Genomic DNA, 17,497 nt, shown 5'->3' on the forward strand with positions numbered 1-17,497 from the left:
CCACTGAGTAGGCACATGCGAGGGTTATACCTGCGGCCGTCGCAGGGCAACCACAGCATGAATCACCAGCACACACACCCCCACCTCCTCTCTTTCATACGGCCACCATGGGGTGGAAAAAGCATGGGCCGTAGCTGCCCCACGGGCAGCTGAAGGTCTGTAACGCCACTGTGCTGCTCCGTTGAGGAAGCTGACGCTCGAGTAGAAAATCTACTCAAGCGGCAAATCTACTTAAGCTTCAGAAAGAAGCAGCGACCTCTGGTGCTCCATGTGATGCAGTTCGTGCTGATGTCACAGTGTGAGAAAAACTCTTGGCACTAAAAATCAGCACGAACAGCACAACCTACCAGACTCCGTCGCTCGTCAAACTCCACCTACCGCGGCAGAGGTTTTTCGGCACCTTGCGGAGTTCTGCTTAGTGCAGCTCTGCAAACTCTGCCCAGGCCTACTTTAAACCCCAATATTACCTGGTGTACACCCCTTTGTTCTTTTCCCATGACTCACTCCCATTATTACCCCACTTCATTCTTGTAGTTCCAGGGGGCCCTAGACTAGCTATTACTGGCTCCGTAAGCAAACCATGCAACTGGTGACCCCTCTATTTTTTTAATTGTATACCTTAATTTGAAATTTATGCGAAATTGACACCACTTTAAACTGCTCTCCCTAGGCGCCCGCCTTGGACACCTGTCTGGACATCCCTCTCTACCTCCCTCTCTACCTGGCCATCCTCCTATGCCATTCGCCTTTGAGTCAGCTGACTGACTGTCCACTGCAATAAATCTATGCCTTCCACTCATGTACTTCTTTTTCCCATTCCAACAGCTCGGATGGAGTATCTGACCCAGGTTGCTGTGAATAAAGCTAAATCGAGTCTGGACAGAGAGATTTCATTGCAGTGTGTGTCTCTCCTGTCTGCAGAGGAGACCATCCAGCATCTCAAAGACAACACGCGTAAGTGAGCCTGGAGTTTGTGTGGAGTTGTGTGGATGAAAGTGTCAGTAATCCGTGCCTAAACCTCCCCCCAACTTTGTGTGTGGAAGTCACCTGAGGTCTCAAAATCAGTAGTGTGTGTGTCCTCTTGTGTCAGTGGCAGCAGAGTAAAGAGCTTGGGATATATAATTCACTCATTTCTGTACATAGGACAGGTTATCAGTGGTCCCACTGTCCCATATTCTATCCTTAATCTTAATCTAGAGTTCAAGCTTGCAGGTAGAATAGGGTGGTATTAACCTGAAATTCTGGGCAGGACAGGGTTTGAGAACGCCAGGTTACTGATAGGACATGTGTCATTAGCCTCGGAATCTGTGTAGGAGAAAGGGCCAGTAGCCTCAGACTCTGGGCAGGCCTCAAAGTGCCAGTACTCTCAGACTGTGGGTAGGACCGAGTGACAGTAGTCTCAGATTTAGGATAGGACTGAGGGGCGGTATCCTGAGACTTTAGTTAGGACAGAGCGTTAGTAGCCTCAAGCCCTGGGTAGGACAAAGTGGCAGTAGTCTCAGAGTATGGGTAGGACAGAGTGGCAGTAGCCTCAAGCTCTAGGTAGGGCAGAGAGGCAGTAGTCTCAGATTTAGGATACGGCTGAGGGTCAGTAGACTGGGACTCTTTGGAGGGCGGTGTCGGTAGCCCCAGAACATGCCTAGATAAACCCGGACTCTGGCCAGGACAGGGCATAGTAAACGTCACTGATCCGTGGTTGTGGACCGGAGAGGTGCTCAGAATGATCAGTCGTCCTCACAACATCTTGTCGGAATCACGATTCCGGCCTGCAATTTCCTGCTGCATCCCAAAAGCATGATGCTATTCAGAAATGTATACGCGAGTTTTGGCTTCGGTTATTATTCTGGGTCGTTTCTTCATTTTTAGATAAATGGCGGTACTTCCGCCCTGGATGCTGTAACTGGCTTCTGTAACATCCACCTGGACCATGCGTGACCCCACGGGATGATCTATGACTCATCCTTCCGAACCAGTGAAAAAACAGGATATTAAACATGTCGGCAGAGGAACAAGGCCTCAGAACACCCTTCTCCTCTGGCAGAGCTCACCCGCCGCAGCGTCCAACTCTGAGCTTTAATGTAAGAAGTGATGGAATCTTTGTGTTCAGTCAGTTCAGTGGCAGTGAACCTAGACCACAACTCGCACAGGGAGCCCCTATAACTGGAAATACGGCATCCCTGTTATGGAGACCACACTTTTGCACTATACCAGTAGATCCCAGTTCCTGCTACCTTGACCTAAGCAGGAGAAGCCGTTTCGTATTGGGTATATTTCAGATTAGTCATTACAAAAATTCTCTCCACGCATGGCTGCATGAATCCACAACACACTGTTCTTCCAAGTGCCAAGATGGAATTTGTTTTCTCTGTGCTCTCTACAAGAAATCATCCTTACTCACTTGTGCCGTTACTCGTTCAGTGAGTAGGTTTATACAGCCTGGGAAGATGTAGAACTGGTAGTACAATTAAGCCATTGTAAGCGAATGTCCTAGCCACAAGAGGGTGCCAGATTGCAAAAAATTGGCCTTCTTGTTAAGGTGTAGGGAGTGCCCAAAAAGCAAAATACAATTTTGCCTGTGGCTCTGGAAACTTTTGAACCAGATCGAAAAATGTTTGCTAAAGTTGAACAACTGTGCAGAGAGAGCTGTGCACCCAGGCCTATCCACTACCATCTCACCTGCACCTGCAGCTGTCAATTTTCATCACTGGTGATAGGAACAAAGCGATTCAGCGGTGTTCACAAACATCTCATGCCACGGAGTCTGGATTTTCAGCAACTCGCCTTCCTTTCTCAATGGGGGGTAGAATGGGTAGAGGCTGTCTTCAGGGACGAAGGACTTCTTGAGCTGGCAGGGTGACACATGCTCAGGGCAAGGTCAGGAGCAGGACAGGCCACCAGAGCTGCAGCAGGTCCACAAAGGCAGTCCTATCTAGAAGGATGTGAACAGCGCACCATCTCTATACACTGCACGGCACCGTTTGCGAAGGGATCCACCAGGTCTCGCTGCAAATGATCAGGGTGCTGCCTGCTAGATCCAGATTATTTTCCTTACTGCCAGTCACAGTCCATAACATCCTCACCACTCAAAAAGTTCAACCAATCATGCTTGGCCAAGATGTCCCTCCTCAGAGAGGAGTCTAGGATGGCAGGTGCCTTTGTCTACTTGCAGGATGAGGGGTTCAAGGAACCCACTGAGGGTCCTGGCAGACTTCATTAAAGGAGAGCAGGAAGAAGGAATGGATGGGGCTGTTCTCTGTGGGCAGCACTCATCCCCCAACTTGTAACTCCATTCCTATAGCAAAATAAATGTTTGCAATCATTTAAGGAGAACCCTAAAACAGTGCACCAGAACTGTTCACAAAGCCATCAGTGCATGTAATGTTGGTAACTTAACCTTTACCTAATTAAACAAAATAAACCTGATGGATTCGCCGTACCCCCACGAGCGGCATGAAGCCGCTGGACTCCAATGTACATGTGAGGCTGGTAGGCCACTCTCATGAGTGCCACAACGCACCTCAGAAACTCAATCAGCTGCCACCAGGAAAGCCTTGGTGAAACAGTGTGAAGGACAGTTACTTCCTTAGGACTAAAGGTGAGTAGACCAATGTGGGTCTCCCCTGACAAGGCTCACCTAAGAGGAGACCATGGGGAGAACCAATCTTCTGTTTTTCTTTCTGAGTCAAAGACAAAAAAGAGCATTAAACTAGGAGAGAATAAATCTATTAATATATAACAGAGTCTTCAAAGAACTCCTCAATGCCAGGAGTTCGCTAACACCAGGAGTTCCTCAATACCTAGCAGGTCCCTGAAGAGGAAACTTTGGGAATTGACAAATCAATGTTAGGAAGCCAGATGCTCAGGTTGTTGGGGATTTCTGTCTTTGCGCAGCTTCTGAGGATCTTGATTAATCAGTTTGACGTTGCTTTAAGCTATTACATCAGAGGACCATTGCCGACTCAGAAGTGCATGATCCGTCCAGATTTTCAGGGTAATGGCTATTCAGATGAACTCCATGGAGATCCACTATTTGTACATTTGTCTTAAGTGAATATATGACAAATCTAGCTTGCATCCATCCTTTCCGGATTTACACTCGGCATCCCTCATGCCTAAGTATACTTGAGGGTTTCCATGATAGACCCCAGCTGTTAGTTCATCGTAACCTACTTTTTTAAAAGCTCAATCCACTGAAGACAAACAGTCTTTTCTTTTCCTGAAGGGGAAGTGCCCTGTCTGTCTAAGCATTCATGTATCTTTTTTATTTCCACTTCATTGGCCTCACCCTGTCTCCAGGCCTGACCGTGGTCAAATCTGTTAAATTCTATTGAAAAGTCAATCAATTTCCACCTATAGGTATGTACGTTATGTTATATTGATTTATATAGTGCACTAGTCACCCAATAGGGTATCGAGGCGTTTGGGCAGGTGTGTAGGTGTGAGGTGCCCAAGGTGCTTATATGAAGAGCCAGGTCTTCAGCTTCTTGCGGAACTCAAGAAATGAGGAGGAGGCTTGGATGTGATACGGGAGGTCGTTCTATGTCTTGGGTGTGATGTAGGAGAATGAACGGCCTCCAGTTTTGCTTTTGTGGATGCAGAGGATGAATGAGCAGGGCTCGAAAAATCAAAAAAATTGTACTTATCCTGCAGGACTAGTATCTTGAAAAATGTCCTCGACCTAACTGCAACCTACTTGACCTCGGTCTGTGAAAGCGGAGCAAATGTGACAAGACAACAAGATTTAAAGGCATCTTTAGTGCTCATTAACTTTGTGAGCAATAAAAATGCCTTTAAATCTTGTCATCTTGTCACATTTGCTCTGTTTTCACAGACAGAGGACAGAAGTTGGTTTGTTTTCCTACTCGCCAGAAAGGGCGAGTAGGACCTAAAAACAGCTCCACCTTGTTAAATTTAGCTCGACTATGCAAGCAGTCGAGCCCTGGTGAGCGTGAGGCATAGCATAGGTGTCTAGTGGGTTAGAGTAAGTGTATGTAACTGTTCATGTATTCTACTCCTATGTTGTGTAGGGCTTTGTATGGGTTTTTGAGAAGTTTGTATACAGATATTTCCAGCTATAACTGTATATATTTATATTCCTACTTCAATCTTATTTCTGACCAGTGGTTTGGGATAGGTCTACGTTTACATTTAAGGCTGCATCTGTGGACCTCTTGTTTATCTGGTGTATGAGCAAATAAACCTTCGTTTTAGAGGTTCCAGAGTTTTTTTAATTTGTGAATAAATGCACACCTGGTGTCTCCTTCAATTAGCCCTCCATCATGTGAGAAGTTCAAACCCAGTTGTGGTTTTTTTAGCCAATAACTCTGCATGCTTAGAGTTACACTTCTATTTTTCCTCAGAAATATCAGATTACAAGTCCAAGGAAGCAAAGTGGTGCATATTCAATATCCAAGACTGTCTGAGAACCTTTAAATGAAGTCATGCCTTTGAAGCTAGGGTCTCAAGCACAATCTTTATAGTGTATGTATGCACTTATAAGGATCTATAAAGTTCAAACAAGAACTGATCCGTGAGTTACAATTGAAGATAGCTTACAGAGAAGCAGGATATACGAGGTTGGTGAATCCTATCGTGTGAATATGTAGTCTTGTCTGAGACCTTTGTGAATTGCCGGAGGGTTGAGGCAGTTCTGATGTTGATGAGAAAATTATTCCAGATCCTGAGAGCACAGATGGAGAGTATCTCTTCAGATTAGTCCCCAATACCATATCACATGTAAATAGCTTATCCAGTTCTAGTTTTTCAATTCATTCTGGTACTTGTAGTCCTCACTTCACACTGGCAAGATCAACACTTCAATTACCAGATTGGAAAGAAGAAACAACAGGACTAGTTGAACTACACACAGCTGACAAGTTGAAACTTGGTTCTCTAGTAGTCTTTTAGGTGTTCACTTCTGAATACCTTTTCAAGTAAGATCATTATTTGGACTAAGGGTACTGGATGTTTTTTTTGCTCTTGTTTTGTAGTTGTCATAAAAGCCATGAGGAACGCCCTCTCCTATTCCCATAAGATCCAGAAGCTCTCCGCCAGTCCGTCGGATGCTGAATGCCTCTTGATTGTTCCCCTGGTTCAAGCTGTGATTGATACAACGCTTCCTATTTCCTCTGTGGATACTATGTCTGCCCTGCTGGTGGAAGAATACCTCACCTTCATGGACCTGAGGCCAACATTACTGAGAGGATCCCCAGGCCAGGTAAATGTTGCGGTACACCTTATATTTGGCTTTTTAGGTTTATATGATTAATTTCAAGTGTTTCACAGCTCCCGCGTTGCTCCTTGTCTTCTGTGAGCGCTCCACCTATCCTGTTTTTTTTTGTCAACATCACATTGCGTTCTATGACCTGTAGTTTTATTTTTAGCATTGGTAATACGGACTTCTACACCCTCTTATATAAAAAGGTTTAGACTAAAAACTAGGACTGGCTAAAGATGTTACCTATGACACGGGGTCACAAAGCAGATAAGGCATGTCTTCTCTAGCCTGCCCTGCCAAATACAAGGGCACTACTGCACCACACATTAAAATTATCTTGTGGGTCAACTCAATAAGCTAATGTCCTCCAGCCTCCAGCCTGTGTATGATTAAAAGAAGGACCAACTCATTGATTTCAAGCTATCCAGATCTACCTTGAACTGTTTGTTCACTTCAAGCACTATTCAATTACTGATATGAAGAGCTGTCAAGGTTTCCCGTTCTATGCATGGGTACCTCAGGCAGTTCAGATTGCTTTCCTTTGTAATCGGGGATTTGTAGTCTTTTTGACACTGTTATAATATCAGCCCCACAAAACGCAGAACCTAAAGAAAAACCCAGGGCTGGATAGGCATAGATCCAGGAAACGTGATGGCTGTGGAAGGGTTTCAAAACTAGCCAATTCCCAGATGGCTAACTGTGATTACCTCCTCAGCGGAAGAACATTCCCCTTGATACATTTGGATTTAGGCGCTATACAAGTGACTTTGGAATTAAAAATGGCTTCTGATATCAATTATTTGAAAAGCTACATTGCTGAAATCAGGCCTTGACCACAATTATTGCACCATTTTGTATTATATAGCACCCTAAGAAACAACTTGGATATGGGTGGAACCTTCCTGTAGACAATGTGGATGATTCCCAATGATGCCTTAATTCCCGAGCCTTTTCTCCAAACGCCGACGGAGACTGGATTGTTACGGTCGCATCTGTGAAGCTGACCAATTTATATGGTTGGCAGACGGTCATTAAACCGAGGTGTGTCCCGGTACACATGATCATTTAAAACTTACTCTCGAATGTCAAAGGAAATCTCGGTGGAGGAGTGGTTTCATTTACCCTAAGAAGCAATAGTGGATTGAGGCTTTGGAAGACATCCTGTTTAATTCCATGTGCAACGCTTAGTCCTGAGGATGGTCTTGGTGAAATACATACAATAGAGACCGAAACGTCGACGCATATACACCGTTTGGTCTATACCTGTCCAAACAAGGATTTGTATATAGTAAATCAATGGATTAGCTGACTACATGTACAGGAGCACTCTATGTATATATTTGTATATTACATATTGTACCAACGGTGTGTCACACTACATGAAACAGATTGAATTTGTAGTGTTGTTTATGTTGCCTATTATTTGTACTTCGAGAACCTTAGGTTAAAAACAAAGAGATCATTTTCTAAGTAGTATATATATAAAAAAAAATTTGAAAGATACCATGCTTCTTATGTTTTCTTCTTGATTAAAGTACTTATATAAGACTTAATAGAAAATTAGTAAATTTGGAGAAAAAAATAATTCCTCAAGGAGCCTTTTTTCTATTTAATTTAATTCCAAGACCGCATTGTTCCAGGACTGGGTTTTCATTTAAGAACCCAGTGGATTCTGGGAGCCCTTATTCTCATAAGTTGTTGTTGTTGAACTAATCAATCAAAAAACCATGGTTTTGAAAAAAAAGCCCAGGAGTGGAGCACTGCGTCCATGGTGACATGGAGCTATTTGGTAGTCTTCATTCTAGAAATTATCTGTCAGGGGCCTTCAATACGGTCCCTTACTTCAAGCTTCTTGCGCATCTCCAATCTATCAGGATAGGTGGACAAGCCTTGAACTGGCTGACTACTTTTTGGAGGATAGAGAACAGGAAATATCGGCCCCTCCTTTCCCTTAAAGATCATGTGAGTTGACAGTAGGGGTGCCGCAGGGTTCTTCTTTGAGCCCCACACTATATAATGTGTACTGTACCCCTTTAGCCGGGTAATTGCTGGGGTAAAGTTCCCATGAACGTTCTGTCCGACTTCCCACCCCTTACACTGGAGCAGCTAGACTCTCTCCTAAATAGAACCAAGTCAGGCTCGCCTCTGGATCCCTGCCCTTTGAAGATCCTGAAAGAATGTAGGGAAACTCTGCTGCCCCCTCTGTTGGAGATAATGAACTGTGCCATGTCCCAGGGCATCTTCACTACTGTTTGGAAAAAGGCCGACTTTGGACCCGGAAATCCTTAAAATTTTTCGACCTATATCGTTGCTGCCTGCCCCAGCTAAAATGCTTGAATGCCATCTCAATCAGCGTCTGACTTCTTTTCTGGAGGTCTCGGGGTTTCTGGACCAATCACAGCTCGGCTTCAGAAAGTTCCATAGTACTGAGTCGGCTCTCATGGTGGTAGTCGACAATATTAGATCAAAGGCCGACCAAGGCCAGACCATTCTACTGGTCTTACTCGACCTGACTGCAGCTTTTGACACCCTATCTCCTTTGACTTTAACAGCTCGGTTAAAGGAGATAGGGGTGGAGGGCCCAGCACTGAGCCTCCTGTCCTCTTTTCTCAGCCATAGAGAGCAGAGGGTCAAGCTTGGAGAGTTCCTCTCCCCTGCTAAGCCTGTGCAATGTGGGGTCCCACAGGGGTCGGCTTTGAGTCCGACCCTTTTTAACATCTATGTGGCCCCACTTGCTAGGTTAGTAAGATCGCACGGGATGGAGGTGGTGTCATGCGCCGATGACACGCAGATCATGGTGTCCCTCTCCCACTCGGTGAGTACCTCCGCGTTCAGCTTCAGGAACTGCATGCAGGCAGTTTCCGAATGGATGATTTTAAATTCATTGAAGCTGAACAGAGAAACCGAGGTCTTGATCTTCGGCAAAGAACAAAACATATGGTCCAGTGATTGGTGGCCCCCCTCCCTGGGAACATGTCCTATGCCTGTTAAATCAGCCCGTAATCTGGGAGTGATTTTTGATACTTCACTGGCCATGACGCAGCAGGTTAACCGGACTGTGTCCACCTGTTGGGGAGTCATCAAGATTCTTAGAAAAATAGCCCATTATCTTTCCCCCCAAGCTCGTAAACAGACCGTGGTGGCCCTTCTGGCATCACGGTTAGATTACTGTAATACACTGTACGCGGGAATCAATAAGAGCCTGATTCTACGCCTGCAGACCGTTCAGAATGCGGCTGCCAAATTTGTCCTGGGCGTCTCTAATACCTCCTCTGCTACTCTTGCTAGGAAGAGTTTGCACTGGCTCCCGATTCATCTTAGGATCACTTTCAAAATCTTATGCTTGGTCTTCAGTGCCCTAGCAGGTGTAGGTTCAGAAGCCATTGGCTCCCTCCTGGTCCCCTACATCCCTAGCAGAAGCCTCCGTTCTGCCTCTAAGAATCTCCTAGCCGTTCCCCGAACAAATAGAGTCAGATGGGGTGGAAGGGCCTTCTCCTCTATGCCCCCCAAACTGTGGAATGAACTCCCTTCCTAGTTAAAAGCACAACCGTCTCTGGCCCTCTTTAAGAAAGCATTAAAAATGCGGCTTTTCATTGAGGCCTATCAAGTAGCATGTCTTTCTGATTCTTATATTTGGTATAATGTTTGGTTAGGCGCCTTGACGCCCGTTGGGCAAAGTTGCGCGTTATAAATTGCTTTTCATTTCTTTTCATTGCCCACCTGGCAGAAGCCTTGGGGGTAAAAGTGATTTCCTACACTGATGATACTCAGCTGTTGTTCTCCTGTGGGAAAGGAGAAGAGATTGTGGTAGAGTCCTTTGAAACATGCCGATAGCTGTTTACCACTGGAAGACCACCCATCAACTAAAATGTAACATAGACAAAACTGAAATATTAATATTCAGTCATAAGGCCCTGGAAACATGGCAGACCTTTTGGCCTAAAGACGCCCCACCCCTAGGCCCTCAGGGGGACCAGTTAAGAAATTGGATGTCAAATTTGACAACTTCCTATTTTTCCAACCATAAATCAAGTCTGTGATAGGCACATGTTTCGGGCTACTGCATATACTAAAAAAGGTTTCGCATTTACTTTTATTTTCTGTGAGGAAGGCGGTCGTCCAGGCGCTTACAACCTCTAGGCTGGATTATGAGTATGCCCTATATTTGAGACTACCTGCTTAACAGACTTTAGGTGGCCCAGAATACAGCAGCCTGCATTCTCTTAAGCCTGCCTCCAAGAACATATATGTCCCCGCAAATGCGTGCCCTGCACTGGCTCCCAATAAGGAAGATAATTCTCTTTAAACCACCAGTTTTGGTCCACAAGCCACTTCATCATACAGGTGCAGGCAACCTTAGGGCAAAAGTCAGCCGCAAAAGAATAGAACTGGAGAACGGGCCTTCTCCTATCTTGGGTAATCTGCATGGAACAAACTCCCTTTTGAGCTATGCTCAGCTGATGCTATTCCACTGTTCATGGAAACGCTGAAAATCGAGCTTTTAAACAAGAGTAGATGATCCAACTTAATCTGTGAGATGGGTAATAAGTGCAGCGCTGGGACACACTTTACAAGTTGCATTTCATTGATTTGCATTTTATTCATTTATCTGTCAGTCTATGAATAAGCAAATGTATTTTTGATGGCTTGTTGCAGAATTTCACAATCTGTAGAGGCATTATTGTAGTCTGGCCTATTTGTCGCGCTGGACTGTTCTCATGAGGCACAGGGTCAGACGGATTTGCATATGGCCATGTCTGAACTGGGGTGGCGGAGTGAGCTAAAGAATGATGATGGATTAGACCCAGATCAGTTGGCTGGGGTGAGTGTTTGCAATGTTCAACACTCCGTCCATCATCCCCTTTGGTTTTGCTTTGTTCGCCCTAAGTTGGTAGGGCATGCCCAGACGTGGGTCCCTTGCTCACTTTGCCACTGGATTCAAGCTAGCCTGGCTGATAACGGCTCATTAGCCAGAAACCGGTCCCAGGATGCTTGTTTCCGGAAGACATGGCTTGGCAGTTCGGGCTGGACTGTTCCCATGAGGCACAGGGTCAGACTGATTTGCAAATGGCCATGTCTGAATTGGGGGGGGGGGGGGGGGGGGGGCGGAGTGAGCTAAAGAATGATGATGGATTAAACCCAGATCAGTTGACTGGGGGTGCTTGCAATGTTAAACACTCTGTCCATCATCCCCTTTGGATTTGCTTTGGAAGTCAGCATTCTACAATCTTTTGCAGCCCCTTGGAGGAAATGATGTGTCCATAGCGGCAAGGGACCAGAGCCATATCTAGCGCTGATGCAGCACTCCCGATCGGAGGTGAGGAGTAGGGGGCCAAATACATTGGAGTACAACTGCTGCTGCTCTTGAGCCCTCCTGGGGATGCCGGAAGGAGTGCCAACCCTCCTTTTGCCCCCTTTTTCACTGGGAGTACAGCTGGAGGAACAGATCGTAGAGCCTCCCTTACTACCGATGTAGCCCAACTCCTACTGGGGATACTAGAAGTAGCCCAACAACTGACCGGGATCTCTCCCTGCCTGCTTTTGCCGTCTTTTTGGCCAAAACAGTGCATTAGCCCACCTTAGGTGGCCAGGAGGAGCTTCTATCCCCCTACTTGCCCCCCATTCCACCTGGGATTATAAGTATGGGAAAAGGCACTGGGGCATCTGTTGCCACTGAGGTAGCCCAAATCCTACCAAATCTATGAGGAGGAGCCCAGCACCCACTTCCAATGCTCCTTCCTGCCTCTGCCAGTTACTGATTACTTTTTGGTTCCTGCCTGTCTCTGATATATATATAAATGCAGCAGCAAAGTTGCATTTGGGGCTTTGCTGCTGCTTTGCTGACTATCAACTGATAATCTCTCCCTTATTCTTAAACAATCAGTCCCCCCATCTGGATGCGATCCTCTGGTAGCCGATGTTGCCTTCCATGACTGGCTCCGCCAAGCATTAGATTTGGAACTCCCTCTCAAAGCCATCTCAAATAAAAGGAGCGGCCCCAAGTCCTCCTGGTACACCCCTGAATTGGGATGTCTGAGAAAGAAATGTAAAAAGCTGGAGCGAGAATGGCGGAAGAACTGGGCGACCACCAAAAAAGATAACTATCGTGAAGCCATGAGAGCATACAAGGTGGCTTGCAATTCGACCAAAGCCGCCCATTTTGAGGAAAGAATCAGAATGGCAGGTTACTCTTCTAGAGAAACTTACCAGATTCTTAAAGAGCTTCTCACGGTCCCTACTCCCCCGGTAACTCAGGAGGTAAATTCTGATAAATGCAATCAACTGGCCCAGTTTTTTGATGTCAAAATACAGAACATCTTAGCCAGCCTTCCTCCGAGCACCGGTAGGGTAGACAAAGCAGCTCCGGAGGCCGCACTGGACGTAAAGGTGTTGGATAGCTTCCCCCCCGTCTCAAAGGAGGCTTTTTGTGAGGAGCTTTCAGCCCTGAAAAGCGGCTCCCCTTTGGACCCCATGCCCATCCGGATCCTCAAGCAATTCATGAACATCATTGCAGGCCCAGCTATCGACCTGCTGAATGCCTCATTCACCCATGGCATTGTTCCACCTAGTTGGAAGCAAGCCATTGTCAAGGCCCTTCTGAAAAAACCTGGCCTTGACCCGGCCGATTTAGCGAACTACCGTCCCATCTCGCTTTTGCCCGGGCTGAATAAGATCGCCGAGAAGTTTGCCAATCGCCAGCTTTCGCATTTCCTGGAATCTAACGATCTACTGGGTCGTACTCAGACGGGTTTTCGGCCTGGCCAGGGAACCGACTCGGCCTTGATTGCAATGGTGGAGGAAGGCAGATGCATCTTAGATTCCGGAGGATCCGCTGCGGTGGTCCTCCTGGATCTAAGCGCTGCATTTGATACGGTTGATCATAATATCTTGATCAACCGTTTGGGGAAGATTGGAGTGAGAGGGTCGGCCCTCAAATGGCTTGCGTCGTACTTAAGTGGCCGGACTTATCAGGTCTGCGAAGGCAATTTTCGATCTCTGCCTACCCCCCTTCAGTGTGGAGTACCGCAGGGCTCTTCATTGAGCCCTACGCTTTTTAACATCTATATGGCCCCACTGGAGGCGGTGGTTTCACCCTTTGGGGTGAAAATCGCAACCTACGCAGACGACACTCAACTGATCGTCTCGCTGTCCCTCTCGGAAAGCCAGGGGGAAAAGTTCGCATCGTGTTTAGTCAACATAATGTCATGGATGTCGGATTCCCGGCTCAAGCTAAATGGGACGAAAACGGAGCTGATGCTTCTTGGCAATCTATGTTCAACACTCCCCAAATCCATGTGGCCGGATAGTCTAGGTGCCCCCCCAGTTCCCAAAGAAGCAATAAAAAGTCTGGGGGTCTGGCTAGAACCCGAACTGTCAATGACCACTCAAGCTAAACGAGTGGCAGGGACTTGCTATGGTCTGCTTAGGTCAGTACGGAAGATCCTCCCGCTACTCCCTGAAAACTCCCGGAAACTACTGGTGCAAGGATTAGTCATGTCAAGGCTGGATTATAGTAATGCCCTATTCCTTGGGTCACCAGAATCCACTCTGAATGTGCTCCAAAGAGCTCAGAATGCGGCGGCACGAATGCTCACTGGTACTGCCAAAAGATCATCAGCTAAGCCTGCACTCAAGGCCTTGCATTGGCTTCCAATTCGAGCTCGCATAAAATTTAAATCCCTTTGCATCGTGTTTAAAGCTTTGCAAGGATCAGGCCCTCCAATCCTTAGAGACCTGGTGCGCCCTTACAAACCTATGCGAGCCCTTCGCTCGGATGATGGTAATTTTGTGGTGATACCCAGAGCCAAAAAGGTGAAGTCCGGCGGTCGCCGGTTCTCTATTAATGCAGGCCAATTATGGAATGCTCTGCCGTTGGCCCTGCGGAAAGAATCCAATCTAGTGCGTTTCCGCAAGGCACTGAAAACTTATCTCTTCCCCCTTTAGGTTTGTTTCTGCTGTATTTGGGTGGTGGTCCTGTGTTTGGTGTCAGCGCTGGGACGCTCAAGGGCAGCCATGCGCTTTACAAATCTCTTTTCATTTCATTTCATTTCATTTCATTTCATTTCATTGCGATAACCTTCCTTTAGAGACTGGGAGGAATGCCTAGCATTCGCTTGCCCTATTGATTTACTGTCTGAACACTTCTTAATGTATATACTGGATTTAACTCATCTGCCCATAGCCAGATCGCACTGTCCTACTCACTGTGATCTCCCTTCCATCTGGAGTTCCTGAACTGACCGGACTGACAGCTGCCCAGCCGTAAACTTATGGGCTAATGAGCTCTCGGGCTCCCCATACCATGCTCTGGTGATGACCCGTGGACTGCTTTAGCCAGGGTCAGCCTCACAAGGTCAGCCTTGTTGTTTACCCGAGGGCCGTTCACTGACTGATCCCTGCCCCTCCTCATGATCTACCAGCACCATGAATGGGTATCGCCCTTGCTACCTGGGCTCAGAATCTAATGTAGGTTCTCCCTCTTCCTGATGCCCTGCAACTCACCAGCCTTCCCTGACTGTTCACCGGAGTAGCAATCCCTCTGAATTAATGCTTGAACCACTCCTGCAGCCTATCAAAGTTCGCCCTCCTGGCCTCACTGAGACCCTTCTCTCTCCAGTATGGCAGGCTCTTGCCTAAATGCAACAGGGGGCAACTCTTACACCATCGTATACCCTCCGAACCTCTCCAGGACCGCTGCTAAAACCTTCAAACATACCCTCCTGAGAATACAGCCTAAACTCTGATCTCTGACCTGTACTTTAACGCCGACAAGAGCACTATTATCAATGACCTTATTTACTACTCAAGAAAACCAGCACTATGGCGCGCAGCATATCTAACCTACTTGACGCACATTAATCCAGGAACATTCTGCACGGCGCCAAACTCACGATCGTACCCTCCCATAATCTAAGAGCTGACCTTACTATTACCCTATACAAAAACTACACTGTTCTGATCCAAGCACCGAACACAGGTCTCAACAAATTCACTAACTTTTTCACCTTCCTTAAAAAACAGGTGCATGACTACTATCCCTCTACGCTCCCCTAGTGCCTGCTGTCTTCATCTGACTCTTCTCATAGCTCCGGTCAATGCAGCTCTAAGAACAAGGCTAAGGGTTTCCCGTTAATGTCCACCAAAGCTACAGCCACTCCCTCTTCCACCCCCTTTCCTATGGTTCAGACTGGCCTGACTTTACCCATGGTATTCCTCACGCTAAACGACACTCTGAGCAGCATCTCCCCATTATCTACTAGTGACCCTTCTCCGCTCCCCCCGATCTCCATCGTCTTACTATAAGACAACGCCGTCGCCACTATCTTCCAACCCTCGCTCCTCTCCTACACTCATAGTGACTAGCACACTAGTCACTCACAGCGCAGCAGACACCCTCCCCAATCGCCCTGTGACCACCCTGCTGAGCTTGCCGAGCCCTTCACACAAGCCTCCTCTCAGAAACCTGATGGTCGAGCTCCCGCAAGTTCAATCTTCACTTATGATCCTTGAAACTCTGAAACTCAGAGCAGCCAACATAGCTGAGAACATCCTTAACTCCGTTCTTAAACTGAAAAGCATCCTTAACCTCATAGAACAATCTATATCGAATATCAAGCTCTCCCAGAACTCAGTTCTTCTCCCCTTACCAAGCCCTTCCTTCAACCTGGCTGCTAGCCTTTAGACACCTTTGCCATCGCAAGCATCCCAACTACCTTTCGGAGGACGAAATTCAAGCCTTCCTCTTATCCTACGAGTCCTCTCCTGACGCCCCCAGTCCTAACAGACAAGAAAGATGAATACTTAATTTGCACGGTTGAAATCAACTCTAATAGACCATCATCTCTCTGTAACAGAGAAGTAAACAGCAACAACTTAGCGCAAGCACCCTTATCCTCCCTAACTCACTAGACATGCACAGACCCTCCTCTCTACAGCCTCCTAATTAACTGTCGATCAGCAGCAAAGCATGCCTCCTACATCGCTGCTCTCCTCCTGAAGCAAAAATCTGCCGTAGCAATCCTTACTGAATCATGGCTCAATGAATCAGCATCACCATACCTAGATTTATTGGTCCCTTCAAATTATAGCATCGTAAAGTTTGACAGGCAAACAAAAATAAGGGGGAGGCATTGCTAGCACTTACCGCTCAGACCTACTCATCACTGAACTTCACGCTGACCCCACCGACTCCTGCGAATATCCCACACTCACCATATGTAATGACGCTACCCACTTTTGCAAACTGCACATCTTCTACCATCCCCCAGGCAAGAGCGGCACCTACATCGACCACCTCATGGAAAATCATTACAGCAAAGGTTTCCCCCCATTCCAATGACATTTTCCTCTGAGACTGTAATCTGCATTGAAATGACCTCAATGACCCTCAGGTTAACGCCCTCAAAGACATCCTTTCTGACCAATCACTAACTTGAGCCTGCACATTACCAACTCACATGAAAGGCACCACTCTGGATTGAATTATTGCTAAGCAACGGCGGTCAGGCTTAACTCAATAGATCCATGCGACTGGTCTGACCACCACACTATTAGCTTCCTATTGCCTGGCACCCACAAGACAAGGCCAGCGCAACCTGTGAAACCGAAACTCTGGCTCAGGGACACAAAAAGCCTAGATCTCGAGAAGCTGGCTGCACGTTGCGAGAATGACCTCCACCCCCTACCTAAATCTCTCAAAGGTCAACGACTGTTCAAAACACTACAACTTGACTATGTCCAACATAATTGATGATCTTGCCTCGCTAAAGCTAAAAAGATCCTGAGTCAAAGAATAAAAACCCCTGGTTCAGCGGATTCTTCAACAATGAAAGGAGAACCCTCCAGCTAACAGAAAGAACCTGGAGACAGCACCCCTCAGTCTCCCAACTAAAACTTCTCCGAAAGACCAGAAATGCTTAAAACAGGAACATCCTAAAATCTAAAAAGGAGTTCCTTAGATCAGAACTGGAAAACGCTAAGAACAGACCTCGCTAGCTCTTTGAAATGGTCAAACACCAGTCAAACAAACTGGCTGAGACTTCCAAAGAAACCTCAAAATCCCTAATAACCTGTAAGGAGTTCTCCTACTTTACAGCCAAAATTACCTCTGAGGAAACAAATGTAATTCCGCCACCAACTTCTGACCTCTTCCTGCCAGGTCCCATCTCTCCTCTCTTCCCCCCCAGACAACACCCAAGAACCAAGCGCGCTGGTCCAACTTCAAGGTTATATGATGACCATTCCATCTCGAAAATTCTATCTTCCTTAAATCCGAATAAC

General features: G+C 46.7%; 1 protein-coding gene across 1 annotated transcript in view; it reads left to right on the forward strand.

The window, feature by feature from the left end:
• LOC147730267 (uncharacterized) overlaps nt 1-17,497 on the forward strand; it is a 545,933-nt gene that overhangs the window by 179,184 nt on the left and 349,252 nt on the right. Inside the window, exons 5-6 of the mRNA XM_086954056.1 lie at nt 826-954; nt 5,991-6,217. Of these exons, the coding sequence (XP_086810182.1) occupies nt 826-954; nt 5,991-6,217 (356 nt within the window). The remainder of the gene's footprint in view (nt 1-825; nt 955-5,990; nt 6,218-17,497) is intronic.

Source organism: Lissotriton vulgaris, chromosome 2_1 (assembly GCF_964263255.1).
Source record: "Lissotriton vulgaris chromosome 2_1, aLisVul1.2, whole genome shotgun sequence".
NCBI lineage: Eukaryota > Metazoa > Chordata > Amphibia > Caudata > Salamandridae > Lissotriton > Lissotriton vulgaris.